The 15,764-nt window shown below is 37.3% G+C and overlaps 1 protein-coding gene across 1 annotated transcript in view; it reads left to right on the forward strand.

Moving 5' to 3' along the window:
- CAPZA2 (capping actin protein of muscle Z-line subunit alpha 2) overlaps window positions 1-5,378 on the forward strand; it is a 55,176-nt gene extending 49,798 nt beyond the window's left edge. Inside the window, exons 9-10 of the mRNA XM_047095324.1 lie at window positions 3,446-3,508; window positions 4,362-5,378. Of these exons, the coding sequence (XP_046951280.1) occupies window positions 3,446-3,508; window positions 4,362-4,502 (204 nt within the window). The 3' untranslated portion in view covers window positions 4,503-5,378. The remainder of the gene's footprint in view (window positions 1-3,445; window positions 3,509-4,361) is intronic.
- The last annotated feature ends 10,386 nt before the right edge of the window (window positions 5,379-15,764 follow it).

Consider the following 15,764-nt stretch of genomic DNA (forward strand, 5'->3'; position numbering starts at 1 on the left):
TTTCTCCTCTATCTGGATTATGATTTAATGAAGTTTTTCTGAAGTTCAGCTTTCAAATTCAAGAAACTTTGAACTTGCTTTTATTTCCCCACAGAGTTTTCTCTTTCCATTACATATGCAGCTATGTATATGGAATTTTTTTCTCTTTCCATTACATATGCAGCTATGTATATGGAATTTTTTTGTCCCACTGATATTAATAATATAACATTAATAGTCAAATTTTACATTTTCCCATAAATACTTTAGGTACACCTTAAAGTACCAATATATTATAAACATCAACTACTAATATACAAAATTAGCTAACCTAAAATATAAAGAGTTAATTTTTAATATAAGAAAGTGTTTGATTTAACATTAAGAAATGTGTCAATGTGTAAGGCCAGATGCTACCTGAGAAGGGAAGAGAGCTGGTATTTAAAAAAATGTTTCATTGGGGCGCCTGGGTGGCGCAGTCGGTTAAGCGTCCGACTTCAGCCAGGTCACGATCTCACGGTCCGTGAGTTCGAGCCCCGCGTCGGGCTCTGGGCTGATGGCTCAGAGCCTGGAGCCTGTTTCCGATTCTGTGTCTCCCTCTCTCTCTGCCCCTCCCCCGTTCATGCTGTGTCTCTCTCTGTCCCAAAAATAAATAAACGTTGAAAAAAAAAATTTTTTTAAATGTTTCATTAACACTTAGATGATTTCTGCCTTTTTGCTAAATGGTACTCTACTTGTAAAATTTGCCAGTAAAAGAAACTAATGTCTAGTTTTCCATGAGACACTGTATTTGGTATTGTTCTATATCATATGCATACATGTAACATTATTTGCATAACAGGGTACTTGGTACTCTCTTCTTTAGGGAGTTTGACACTGAGCAAAGACTCTTCCTACTAGACAGCTGTCTACAAAATTATAGACTGGAGTTGTGAGAGACAGCCATAGTAATTAAACTTGACTTACATGCCTTTTGTGATGCTATTTAGAAATGCATTTTTCACTTTACCTTACACAGGATTTATTTTCTTTCTTTCTTTCATTCTTTCTTTCTTCCTCCCTTCCTTCCTTCCACTATTTTTGGACAAAAAATGCACATGTTATGGAAATATAAATATACATATGCAAATATGTATGATACATAAAATAAGATATTAGAGAATTTTACATTACTACTGATATATGAAAAAATCTAGATTTCTATTAACTTTTTTACTGTTAGGAAAAAGTAAAGAAACCCATATATTCCAGAATATTTAAACACTACAGTAAATTCACATTAAACTTTATTTTTAAAAGTTTATTTATTTTGAGAGGGAGTTGGAGAGGGGCAGGGAGAGAGGGTGAGGGAGAGAATCCCAAGCAGGCCCTATGCTGCTAACATGAAGCCCAATACGAGATCTGAACCCATGAACCCAAGATCATGACCTGAGCTGAAGTCAGACACCCAACCGACAGAGTCACCCATGTGCCCCTCACCTTTAGCTTTAGGCTTTTCCTAATATTTTTAAAATGTATTTTTATGGTGGTAAATATTGTTCAGTACCTACTTAATAATATTTAGATAGTCATTAATTAGAAATCTGTGACTACTTACCTGTAAGATTGTCAGATTCATGTTAAATGTTATAACTGAAGTTTTTATCAATATATTTTTTTAATGTTTATTTTTATTTTTGAGAGAGAGAGAAAGAGCATGAGTGGGGCAGGGGCAGAGAGAGAGGGAGACACAGAATCCGAAGCAGGCTCCAGGCTCTGAGCTGTCAGCACAGAGCCCAACCTGGGGCTCAAACACACAAACCACTAGTTAATGACCAGGGCTGAAGTCAGATGCTTAACCAACTGAGCCACCAAGGCGCCATCAATGTGTTAAGACTTCACTTTCCTTAAGCAGTGAAACCAGGCTCATTCTGTAGACTTTTAAAATATTTTTGCCTAGTTCCCCTTGGACTTAGGATAACTGATTGTATAGTATTTTCCCTTTGTCATAATTTTCATCTGTGTTATTTATTAAATTATAGTAAACCATTAACCATACATACATTGACACTCTTATTTAAAAATAATACTGGTGCACACAAAAATAAACTCAAAATGGATTAAAGAGCTAAATGTGAAACCTGAAACCATAAAAATCCTAGAAGAGAACACAGGCAGTGGTTTTGTTTGTTTTTTTTTGATCTTGCTATTAGGATCATTTTTCAAAGTACGTATCCTAAGACATGGGAAATAAAAGCAAAAATTAACTACTGGGGCTACATCAAGTAAAAAGCTTTTGCACAGTGGAGGAAACCATCAACAAAACAGAAAGGGAACCTACCGAATGACAAGATACTTGCAAGTGATGTATCTGATAAGGGGTTAGTTAATATCCAAAATATGTAAAGAACTTACACAACTCAACACCCAAAAAAACAGTTTGATTAAAAATGGGCAGAGGGGAAAAAAATGGGCAGAGGACCTGAATAGACATTTTCCAGAGAAGACATACAGATGGCCAACAGACAGATAAAGAGATGCTCAACATCATTAATCATCAGGAAATGCAAATCAAAACCACAATTAGATATCACCTTATGCCTATCAGAATGGCTAAAATCAAAAAGATAAGAAACAATAAGTATTGGCAAGCATATGAAGGAAAAGGAACCTTCATGCACTGTTGGTGGGAATGCAAACTAGTATAGCCACTGTGGAGAACAGTATGGAGGTTCCTCAAAAAATTAAAAATAGAAATACCATATGATTTAATAATTCCACTAATGGATATTTACCCAAAGAAAATGAAAACACTAATTGTGCAAGCACCCCTTATTTTTATTGCAAGCTTACTTAAAAAATATGGAAGCAACCTAAGTACCCATCAATAGATGAATGGGTAAGGAAGATGTGGGAGATGTGTGTATGTGTACACACACAATTCTGTATATACAGATATACACACAGATAATGGAATATTACATATCCATTAAAAAGGATGAGATTGTGCTAGTTGCAACAACATGGATGGACCTGCAGGGTATTATACTAAGTGAAATAAGTCAAACTGAGAGAGTCAAATACCATAGGATTTCACTCATGTGGAATCTAAAAAAAAAAATATGTATAACCAAAAAGCAGATATAAATACAGAGAACAAAGTGATGATTGCTGGAGGGAGTTGAGGTGAGGGATGGGCAAAATGGTGAAGAGGAGTGGGAAATACGGGCTTCTAGTTATGGAATAAAGTCATGGGAATAAAAGGCACAGAATAAGAAATATAATCGATAATGCTATAATAGTGTTGTATGATGACAGATGGTAACTACACTTGTGAGCACAGCATAATGTATAAACTTGTTGAATCACTATGTTGTACAGCTGAAACTACTGTAACATTGTGTGTCAACTATAGTCAAAAAAATTGGAAAACTTAAATAGTGTAGTTTTAAATTACTATTTACTTTTGGTTTTGTTTTTTATTCAGAATGAGGTGCAGACAGCAAAAGAATTTATAAAGATTGTAGAAGCTGCAGAAAATGAATACCAGGTATGATTTTCAAAACTATTACATGATTTATATTTGCTGATAAATTATGGCACTGAAATTAAAATTTCAGTCATAAGCCTGACTTTTTTTCATTGTTTCACTATAATAAAATACAGTGTTTTGGGGTTTTTGTTTCTTTTATTTCAGTGGCAAACTTACAAAAATGTAGCCAAAACTGTTGTAGCCAACTGTAATTTCTGAGTATTGGTCACAATATGCCAAGATTTTAAATGTTTATTTTATTTCTGATTGAAATTTTTAATTTATGCAGTATTTCCCAAAGCAATTGGATTATGTATAATTTGCTTAGATCTTATTTCATTTTATACTCTACTTTTTACATTATTTATCAGCTTCTAACCTACACTCTTGAACTTAGGCATTTAGTTTGTGGATTGGCCACATTTCTGGTCCTTGCAAACAGTAATTTATAAAATTGTTCTGAGTGAAATAGTAAAATAGATTCACAATGAGGACACACAAATATCAAATCTAATTTGCAAGTTCATTTCATTAAATTTAATTATTCATAATGATCAGAGACTTCTTTTAGGGGCACCGGGCTGGCTAAATCAGTAGAGCACAAGAGCAACTCTTGATCTCAAGAGTTGTGAGTTCAAGCCCCACGTTGGGTATAGAGCTTACTTAAAAAAATAATAATAATAAGCTTTTTCTTAGCTGCTTTTAGATAGCATTTAAAACCACATTGGGGTTTTTATTTTACTTTTGTTTCTACTTTTTAAAAACAGTGAAAGAGGCTGCTTAAATAAAGATTTTTCCTAAAACATCTCTTGTGTTTTATAAATTGTTCTGTTCCAATGATTTTTTAAACTTTAACTACTATTTTTCATAGACCGCCATCAGTGAGAATTATCAGACAATGTCGGACACTACTTTCAAAGCCTTACGTCGACAGTTGCCAGTTACACGCACTAAGATCGATTGGAACAAGATCCTTAGCTACAAGATTGGCAAAGAGATGCAGAATGCATAAGATGAACACTGCATGACCGGATCATTTTAGTGTCTTTGCGTTTTAAAAAAAATCATTGCAAAAGTATTCAGAACTGTCAGGCTACCCAGTCAGGTGGGCTGTTGCCATTTAAAATCACTGTAATTAATTAGTTTGGTTAGAGCACAAAGCTTAGCTAATCAACCATTATTTTTTTCATTTCTTTTGTTCACAGAGGATTGAAAATCAGTTAAGTTTAAATGTCTTTTACTTTCTGTTATACCTATCTTTCTTACAATTAAGAGATGATTCCTCTAGTTTAATGTTAAAAGTTTTTGAAGTTTTCAAAAATATTTTACTTATCGTAACCCTAAAATTATTGTCTTTTGGTTTATGAAGTGGGTAACTTTTGATATTTGCCCAGTTCTTTTTAATGGGGTCAATAATGGACATTCTAGTTTAAGGTGGTTGATGGATTTAGCCATATATGCTGCTAAAGAAATTGTCTACCTTTTCCCCCTCACCTCTTCCATTTATGTAAGATTGAGATTAGAGGGAAAGCATTTTCTATATCAATTGTGTTTGAACCTTTCAAGAAGGTTATTTAGCTAGCTTAGTGTTTAACTAAACTTTTTTTAAACGAGGCCAAGGTCTAATGCTGTTTTGAGATTCTGAAATTAAATGAAAATACTTATTTCAGAAATGCATTTAATGCTTCTTTTCTTGTGACAGTTACGCAAATTAGCTTGAATTCCATATGTCCCTGAGTTATTTTTATCATAAAGCCACAAATGTATTATAACAAGGCAAATTGTAATATATATAATCCTGAACTCATGACCATGTCTCAGTTTATTTCTTTTGGATTGAAAAGTACTGAAATTCAGTGTGACATTAAAATGAAAATTTTCCTATTTATTTGAGTAGAATATCACTTATCAGTGAGTCACATACTATTTTAAAATACTTTCTTTGGATATTGTGATTCTTAACTGGTTGTAAATTAGAAAAGCTGGGAGTACATATGGTGTGCATTACAGTCTAAATTTTTCCGTCTTCCTATGCATCATAAGCATGTTTGTAATATTTTAAAATATACATGTACTGATGCTACAGGATTTCAAACCTGTGGTGAATGTTAGTATTTACTATAGAGAGTGGGGTGGATTTATGGTTTCATTCAATCGAGTATTGCTTATTATACTCCAGTGGAATCCCTTCCTCACATACTCCTGCAGATGTCTGGGCCTGGAAGTGTTTTTTTTAAAACACCACTTTTATTATGTACAATAAAATATTTCATTAGCTTGAATTGTATAGAATTTAAAAATTTCTCAGTGAAAGCATGTTATTTAATTCCTTTTTAAAAATCAGTGTTGGGCATTGAAAACATTGAGAATTTAATATGAAATTTGATGGTTTTGGTTAAATTGTTTTCTCTAATTTTAAAATACAAGTTTTGCCATATTGGGATTTCTGAAGAAAATGAATTAGCAATGTTATTTTATCTCTTCCCTTTCTAAAAAGACATTTTCAAAAGTCTTATGATAATTCTGAGCTAAGTACTAGATGAATCTTAATAGGCTAGCTCAGTCATATCAGTTAGACTGTCATGGTGTGTATCCCCTGAAGGTCAATTACTTTGGCTATTTTATGGTCTAGAGTGTTGTCTTGAAAATACATGCAGTTGTCTTGAAGGTGATGCCTTAAGGCTGAAGTATGAAGGCTAGGGCAAAATTAGGGGAACACTTAGGAGGCTGACCTAAGTTGAGAGCAAATGCTGACTTGGTCTGAGGTGGTAGCTATCGGCTACAGAGGTGGTGAGTTTTGGGTATATGTTAAAGGTAAAATCAAGATTTGCCAAAAGTTTAATTGCAGAATGTGAGATAAAGAGAAATGTCAGAGACATTTTGGGGTTGAGAAATTGGAGATTTGAGGGGAAGGGCTGGTCAGGAGCTTGGTTTTAGATTTCAAGGGGAAATACCGTGTAGCAGTTAGATACTGGAGACAGGAGGTAGAGGGGTACTCTTGGCTGGAAGAATGGGGGAGTGAATGGGCCTGGGCAACAGGGTTTGGTAGCCAGGCAAAGTGAAGGCTGACTCAAGGTTAGTGATGATTTAAAGTGAGACCAGTGAGTATGGCTCTCTTAAGCGCATAAAGCTGCATGGGTGCAGGCATAGAGTAGATGAACTGAATTTAACCAAAGTTGTGGTTTTGCCAAGAGAGGCTGACTAACCACAGGAAGAGGGGGGGCAGGGTTGTAATGATCACCTGTGGAATTTAAGGTAGGTAAGTGGGGGAAATGAGGCCAAGAAAGGAAGGGAGGGATAGTGAGAATGGGGTACAATCAGTGGATTGCATATGGTTAGAGTTGGGGTACTAGAAGGGAATGACCCGGAAATGCAGGAAGCAGTGGTTAGGGTGATGTGTTTAAAATTGAGATTTTGAGGAGTTAACACTTATTAGTCATAACAATATGATAAAGAGAGTTACTGGCTAAAGTAGGAGGGGACAGAAGTTCAAGCAGCTGTGAAGCCTGGGGTTGCTGTGGGTATAAGTAAGTATTCTGACATCAGTGCTGTTTTTCAGGACTGTTCCTAAATACACATTTATAATACATTTGTATGAGTTAGGTAAATATGTGGTACAGATATTCATGAGGCTTTCTTCATTTGGGATTTTGGAAACTAAAATGGGAACCAGGAACATTTTTAAAAAGGTGTTCTGGAAGTTCTGGTTCATTAAAAGTGTTCTTGAAAAGTGAAATTCTTAGGAAAGTAAAAACAACTATAGATAAATGCCACAGTGTTTGGATGGCCCTTTCTGTTGTTAAAATCATTTTTTACTGAATTCACACCAAGAACTTTGGAATGGTGTAAGATCCTTTGAGAAGACCTTCCATGCTGATAATCAGTTTGTGCCTTTGCCAGATAGTGGGTATAAAATATAAAGGCATGTTTTGGCAACAGTTAACACAGGTATTTTGTAGTTACATGTGTGCTGTGAAACATCCTGAGAAGGATATGTATTTCTTTTCAGTTCTCTAGGATAGATTATTTAAAAGCAACAGCACAATGTACTTGGTATTCCTAAGTTGTAGTATTTTTGTCCTTGAAACTGAAAATTTTTTAAAGGCGTGACTTTGTACAGACATCTTCAAATTTGATATTCTGAGTGTTACACAAAAGCTTTATTGTAGGATTGGCCAGTAGTGCTAGCTAGCTATTGAAGAATATTCAAAATATTCAATTAAAGTTAAAAGAACCAGTAAAACTTTTAAGGCCTAATTGGTATTAGAAACTAATGTCAGATCATTTAAGATTAACCACACTGTGTTCAGAGAACCAGCCATTCTAGGCATTGTAGACTCAAAATATAAAATTGTTTCCTGAAGGAATCTATAAAGTAGTGATGAGTCTGTGACAGTGTCCTTTAAACTTTTTCACATCATAACATATATAGAAAGTGATGGCGCCTGGGTGGCTCAGTCAGGTGAGTGTCCAGGTCTTGATCTTGGCTTGGGTCATGATCTCACAGTTAGCGGGTTTGAGCCCCACATCTGGCTGTGCACTGACAGTGCTGGAGCCTGCTTGAGATTTTCTCTCTCGTCTCTCTGCCCCTCCTCTACTTGTGTGTGCTCTTTCTCTCAAAATAAATATTTTTTAAAAGAAAGTGATGATATTTTTAAGGCATATCTGGGAAAAATGGATTAGGCTGTTTGCCACCTGTTCTAAGGGTTGAGGGGACTCGTATCTTAGTACACCTTGAGACTGTTTCTATTTTGGAAGGTGTGCTATGGGTAACAAAATAAGAGTATTTACAAGATAAACTTCAAACCTAAGTTAACAGGGTAGCTTTTTTTTTTTTTTTTTGAGTTTATTTATTTTGAGAGAGAGTGGGAGAGGGGTAGAGAAAGAGGGGGAGAGAGAGAAAATCCCAAGCAGATTCCAGGCTGTCAGCGCAGAGCCCAGCTCAGGGCTTGATCTCAGGACCCTTGAGACCATGACTTGAGCTGAAATCAAGAGTCAGATGCTTAACCAACTGAGCTATCCAGGCATCCCCTAAGGTAGTATGTAAAGAAATGGCCAGCTGAGGAAGTTTTCCTGGAATGCACACTCATATATTTTGTAAGTATGTATGCAACTTAGGCAGGAAATCCTCTTGTACCTTAATGGAGTATCAGAATACAGCTAACGGGTTTCTAGTGTAGCTGGCTCCCTGGTATGTCATGGGTCAGACAGCATTATCCAGTTGAAAACTAAATGTGACTTTGCTTTTATACATATCTCAGTATAAATGAAATCAACAGAAAGGATAAAATGAAAGTAAGTGTTCTTATAAAACTAGAGAGTATGGCTAATAAGATAACTAGAACATTTTATCCCTAGTTTTGGTATAATCTAAGAAAACTGCTTAGTTTAATGTCACTTTTAACATACAGTGTTTTTTTTTTTCCTTTTATTCTTGTGTAGTAGGACTGTAACAGAATAATTTTTTTTTTTTTTTTACTTAAACTGGCTAGAGAATACACATATCACAGATGTCAAATCAGCCACTCATTCTCATAACAAACCTTCACTAACACGAAGTTAAAGTTCTCTGATTAATAGAAGACCATTAAGGAAACACAGTTGGTTGGTATGTCTCAGAAGATAATTTCTTGGGGAAATTTGTGAAATGCCCAGCTTTTAAACCAAATAAATATCAAAGGAGTTCTCTTAAAAGGATACCTCCGGAAGTCATGACTGAACAGTAAAAGTCACTGTCTTCCTCATTGCCTTCAAGTTTTGTTCTGCTAGGTTAGCAGAATCTGAATGAACACTGATGCACATCTCTTCCAGACTTACACTTGAAAACGAGGGGTTGCATCTTGCTTCCCAAAGGAAGGCTAAAGAGAAATACCAAGGAGCCACGGATCTCTTAGGTATAAATTAGACCCTTAAGGAAGACTTTACTTTCAGAATGCCCAGGAAAATATAGGAGATCATTGTTCCAGGAAACTGAAAATATCTCAAATGTAGAAAAAAATTCTCATGTGCAGTCATTCCCCCCTTATTTTGGAGCGTCACAAAGGAGAAAAAAATAAAAAGGAAATGCCAGAGACTTGTATTGGGAAAACCTTAAGCTGGTCTAAATATCCAGCAACACAGATGAATACAGATACTGTGGTTCGTTAAAGCTGGGGTAGCATACAGCTGTTAAAAACTCTTCAGCTAGAGTTTCATATAGCAACATAGTATACATATTGAGAGAAAAACACAAGTTGCAGAAAGGTAAGTACAGTTTTGAGTGTAAATTTTAAAACTTCCGAGACTTTTATGTACAGCATATGTATAAGACAAGGAGTGGAGTAAAACAGAATAGTGTATTGTGGGGAGGAACATATGGGAATGGGATTGGGGAACAGTATGGAGAATTCAATTGTATCTGTGAGAATTTATTTTGTAAACTAGGTGATGGGTACGCAGATGTTTGTTACAATAATCTCAATTTTTTTATGTCTGATATTTTGTAACAAATATCACTTAGGCCAACACATTTGGAACTCTGTATGAGAAGATATACACACACAAACACACACAATTGACCCAAATGAAGGTAGTAAAAATGATGAAGGTCATAACCATAGAATAAATTGAGGAGGAAATTTACTAATACCTCTTTAAAAAGTCATTAGACCCATATTGTTTTATAGTGAACTTTATCAGACTTTCCATATGCAGATCATTTCTGTGCTCTAGACTTCCTGGATGTCAGAAAGAGATGGAAATACATTTAATGAACCTGGCATTCATAACCTTAAATAAAAGCACCAAAAAACTATTGATGAATCTTCTCTGTAAAGTTAAAGGAACTACTGTCCAAATCTACTACTGTGCTGATAATCAAAGCATGTTACTTTATGACCGAATAAGATTTATCAGTGGAATGCAATGATTATTCCTTGGAAACAAATCTAGTAATGTAACTCATTGCATTAGCAGAGTAAAGGAAAGAAACACAGAATCCTCCCAGTGAAATATTTTATAAAATTTTGTATCAATACTGATTTTAAAGGCAGGATCTCAGATCAATGGGGTAAAGATGAATGACTCTATAAGTGGTGTTGGGACAATAGAATAGCCAGCTGGAAAAACTAAATAAATTTGGATCCATACCTCACACTTCATACCAAGTTGAAATTGGATCAAAGATCTAATGGTATAAATTATAAAAGTTCTTGAAGAAATCATGGTAACAACTTTCAAGTAATTTCAAAAGAGTATTAGAAGACCTTTGTAAGACAAAGCTGACAATCCATACAATAAATATATTTGACTTCATAAAAATCAAGATTTTGTGTATGGCTTAAAATACTCTAAGCAAAGTTGAAAGAAAAACCACCCACAGAAAACTTGTTTGCCACTTTTTTGACAAGTGGTTAATTTTCCTTATGTCTAATAAGCACCCACAAAACAATAATTAAGAGTCTAATAGGTAGTTGAAAACCAGATCCTATGAAGCTGGAGTCCCATGACACTATAGAAAGCCTTACCTATATTGGACTGCCTGATTGGACTTAGGAAAGTAAATAAATTTGTACCTTATTTAAGCCACTGCTGTTTTTAAAAATTACTTCTGTCTCATTCTACATACAATTTGGTACCAGAAGTGGGGTCCTACAGGTAACAAAACCTAAAAGGTGGTGGCATTGGCTAAAGGCAATGTCTGTCGATGGGTCTACTGACATTTGAATACAGTGCAATGTGCAAACCCTGCACTCTGGTGCATTTATCACCTCTGCCCCAAAGGCCAATGACACCTAATCCTTGTAACAGCCCCCTAGAGGAAAGGAATATTGTTCCATTGGTTGGAGGATTCAGTAGGACACGGATATTGCAAGCTAGAAAGCCAAGCTAGAAAGCCGGTGGCCCTTGTTAGGCCCTGACAAAACAAATTCTTGCCTCAAATGCCTTGGAAAGTCGAATGGGGAAGATGGCAGAAGATTCAGAATGGTGACCCACTGTGCCCTCAGGCTAAAGATAATCTCCCAGCTGAGATGGAAGGAAAGGGTTAACAGCTTGAACTTCATCCCTCCTGCGTCTGGGATGTTTGAGGAGAGGAACCCAGTTGGGTTTCTTGCAACATTGGATCTTTCAAAGATTGCATGTACTAATTATTGATTTCCTGAAACTGCCAGGATTGATCATTCTCTCACTTGTAATGTTTAGACTGCAGTTCCAAAGTGATAGATAGCATAAGCTGGACAACATTGAAGGCAAGGATGAGAATAAGGATATTACCTTCCCACTTAAACCCATTGTTTCAGAAGGTGTGTTTTTTATTGCTGTGTACCAGATTATAACAAAGGTGACATCTAAAAACAAGGCAGATTCATTATCTTACAGTTTCCATGGGTCAGGAGTCCAGTCACCTCTTAGCTGGATCCTCTGTTCAGGGTCTCACCTAGCTGAAATCAAAGTGATGTCTTAGACTGCAATCTCACCTGTGACGGGGTTTCCTTCCAAGCTCTTGTGGTTGGCAGAATTCAGTTCCTTATGAACTGAATGTAGGAATGGGATGATTATGTAATTTATTACCCAAACCTGGGTAATTTTGAGAGAGCAAGGGGAGCTTTAATAATTGCACGGATAATAGGTGTAAACAGGTACGATTCTAGACAAACTGTGTGGCCGCCCTGATCAAACAGTCCCAGTTGTAACCAGGAATGGTAATGGAAAATGAGAAACTGGGGTGCCTGGGTGACTCAGTCGGTGAGGGTCTGACTTCAGCCCAGGTCATGATCTCACAGTTCCGTGGGTTCGAGCCCCGTGTCTGGCTCTGTGCTGACAGCTCAGAGCCTGGACCCTGCTTCGGATTCTGTGTCTCCCTCTCTCTCTTTTCCTCCCCTGCACGCGCTCGCTCTCTCAGAAACAAATAGAAGATTTTTTTTTTTTAATTTTAAAAAGAAAATGAGAAATCTTCCTGGGAAGAATGGACAAGGAGTTTTTCCCAAAGAGCAGAATCAGGGCTGCTCCATGGGCTAACCAAGGAACTCACTTTATTGCCTGACTAGGAGGACCTTGAAATAACTGCAGAGTGGTATTTGATAAGCAACTATGATAGGTGATTTCCACTTTGTTCCATTTTTGAATCGTGATTATTCTTTTCCTACAACTCCACTTTATAGTGGGTGTTTTGGGGTGGATAGCATCTTTTAATTTATGGTTGCTGGACACTGAGGAGATGCATTTGTTCCTGATGAGGAAACCTACATACCCAGAGGTCTTGGACTTGGAGGTGACTGCAGTCAGAGGGTAGGTATTTGGGGTATCTCCTTAGGGAGGGGTGGGAAACTACCCTGTGTGTTAAGAAGGGTGCATTTACACAGGTCAAAGGGATAATCTGACAAAATTGCTAGCTGCCCCCAGTATCCATTTTTAGCTGTTCACCTGCTCTTGCAGAATAAAGACTACATTTCCCAGCTTCCTTTAGAGCTATGTAACTAAATTGTGGCTAATTAGATAAGCAAATTTGTTGTAGGGTAACTTCTGGGAACTTTCCTAGAGATTTGAACCTATATGCATCCTTCTTGTTTTCCTCTTCCGGTTGCCTGAAACTTGGATGCCACTATCTTGGGTCATCAGGGTCAGGCACACATGATATATGAGAACTATATGAGCTTGAACCATCTATTTGGATTTTTACCTGGGAAATATCTGTTTTAAGCCACTGCTAGTTTGTTTCTTGTCACCTGCAACACATAACCCTAAAAAAATGGAGCTCCATCCCCATCCCATCTGATATTAAATAATGATAATAGTAACAATAATAATGTAGTTCCAGATGGATTAAAGATTTAGCCAAACCAAATGACGAATGTTTGGGAACTGATAATCTTAAATTAGAGAAAGCCTTTCTAAAAGCAAAAACAAAAACAACCAACCAACAACAAACACCAAAGCAAAAACAGAAACAGACAAAAGTAAGTCATAAAGAAGACTGATAGGTTTCTCCTTCCAAAACATTTAACATTTATGACCACTTTAATTTCATGTTGCATCTTTTGTGGTCAGAAATACTATCACTATGTGTCTCACTGATCATTTCAAAATTCTGTTTGAAAGGGAAAGCAGTTTCTGTTTCTAAGCTTATGTTTTTAATGTTTCTTGAATTTTCACCAGTGAAGTGGTTAAAGTGGCAGTTCCTGAGAGAAACCAGCAGGTGTCACTGTTCTCGTTTTAGGCCAATGGTAGTTCCAGAAGATGGGAAAGGCAGAAATGAGGCCACCTTGTGCTGCTGTTTCTGACCACGTGGACTTGTCGTGAGTTGGCTGTTACTCAGCTGAAGGACACTGCTGGTTCTTGGGAAGAGACTTTTCAGTTAGCATTTGAGGAAAGGGCCCTTATGATGTGGAAATATTGAGCAGTAAATTAGGGTATTGCCCACTAATACTTCTAGAAAAGTTACTCAAAACCTCAAGCCCAGTACAGCATTTCTTAACTGCCTTTTGAAGTCAAGGACTCATTTGAAAATTTGAAGAAAACTATGATCCTTCTTAGAAAAATGCATGTTTGTTCATTCGTCTCTTTCCTTTCTGTCAACATACACATACTTCATATAATTTAAAGGAGTTCATGGCCTCTATAATCTAGTGTTTCCTGACCCAGGTAATGTTCCTACATCTTTTATGGGAAAAAAACGTTTTGCAGAACCCACTGTTGGGGTTAAATTATTTTTTAAAATCATAACTCATTTATTCAACAAACTTTCTCCACATCTTCCCAGTGCCAGACACTGTTGTAGGTACTTGGCAATGCAGGAGCAAAGTGGACTGTAAATGTCCTCGCTCATTGGCAGAGAAACAGGCACTAAGCAAGTAGACAAGAAAATGCCAGATAGTGCAAGTGCATAAAGAAAACAAAATGGGAAAGGCCTTTCTGAAGACATGGCACATAAAGTAAGATAGGAAAGGAGACGTCAAAAAACTCAGGTATGAGTATTCCTAGTAAGGACACGGCTCCTGCAAAAGCCCCTGAGTGGGAATGAACTTGGCCAGATTGGTAGAGCTATTAGCATTCTCTTCAGTCCTCCCCTTTCTCTCATCCTCACATCCAGTTGACAACAAGCCCTGTCAGTTTTACTGATAAAATATATCTAAGTAAGTCTACTTCTGTTCTCAGTGCCCTTGCCCTAATACAAACCACGCAGACTGTGCAAACAATCTAACTGGTATTCTGCTTCTACTCTTACTTCTCTCCAGTCCATTTCCTCTGGAGCCACAGCAAAGTGATCCTTTTGTAATGCAAACCTTGTCATTTTCCTCCCTGCTTGAAAGTCTTCAACACCCCCTGTTCTCAAGGCCACTGCCTGCCTCCTCAGTCACACGTTGTCCCACACTCTTCCTCCCTTCCTGGCCCCTCTGCATTGGCCTCCTTTCTGCTTCTGGGGTGCATTAAGTGCTCTCTCTACCTCTGGGCCATTTTACATGCTGCTGCTTCTCCCCTGTGCTCCTCTCACCCCCATTTCCCCAGGTTCACCCTTTATGTGGCTTGCATTTTCTGTTTTTCAGGTCTCAGGTCAAATAACTCCTCCTCAGAGAGGTCTTTCCCAAATGACTTTTCTAAAGTAGTCTTCCCTGCCCATCCCCACCAACTTACTTCCTAGCCAAGGAGCTTGTTCTGTTCATACTCCCATGACAATCTCTCACTAACTTGTTTCTTTCATGGTGGGGAGTATTGATTACTTGAAGTATTGATTACTTTGTTTCTTCATGTTCTTTCCCCTTTCTTCCCCAAATCTTATTCAGACCAGAAGACACAAAACTACACTCTCTAAGGGGAAAGAGAGAGGAAACTGGGAACGAGGGTGTATAAAGTCTTGAATTTTACATCCAAAGCCTGGGGGTGCCTGGGTGGCTAAGTGGGTTGAGCATCTGACTCTTGGTTTCAGCTCAGGTCAAGATCTCATGGTTTTATTAGTTCAAGCCCTGTGTCAGGCTCTGTACTGGCAGCTTGGAGCTTGCTTGGAATTCTCTCTCTTTCCCTCTCGCTCTGCCCCTTCCCCACTCATGCTGCCTGTTTTTAACTTTAAAACTTAAAAAATAGACCTGGAACTGAGAGGTTTTTTTCTTTTTTAAAGTTTATTCATTTTTGAGAGAGAGACAGAGTATGAGTGGGAGAGGGGTAGAGAGAGAGGGAGACACAGAATCCAAAGCAAGCTCCTGCTGCCAGCACAGAGCCCAGTGCAGGCTCTAACCCACAAACCACAAGATCCTGACCTGAGCTGAAGTCAGGCACTTAACTGACTGAGCCACCCAGGCAC

Source organism: Lynx rufus, unplaced genomic scaffold, assembly GCF_022079265.1.
Source record: "Lynx rufus isolate CCGP_SWC_20201006 ecotype Redwood Valley unplaced genomic scaffold, mLynRuf1.p SCAF_4, whole genome shotgun sequence".
In the NCBI taxonomy this organism is placed as follows: Eukaryota; Metazoa; Chordata; class Mammalia; order Carnivora; family Felidae; genus Lynx; species Lynx rufus.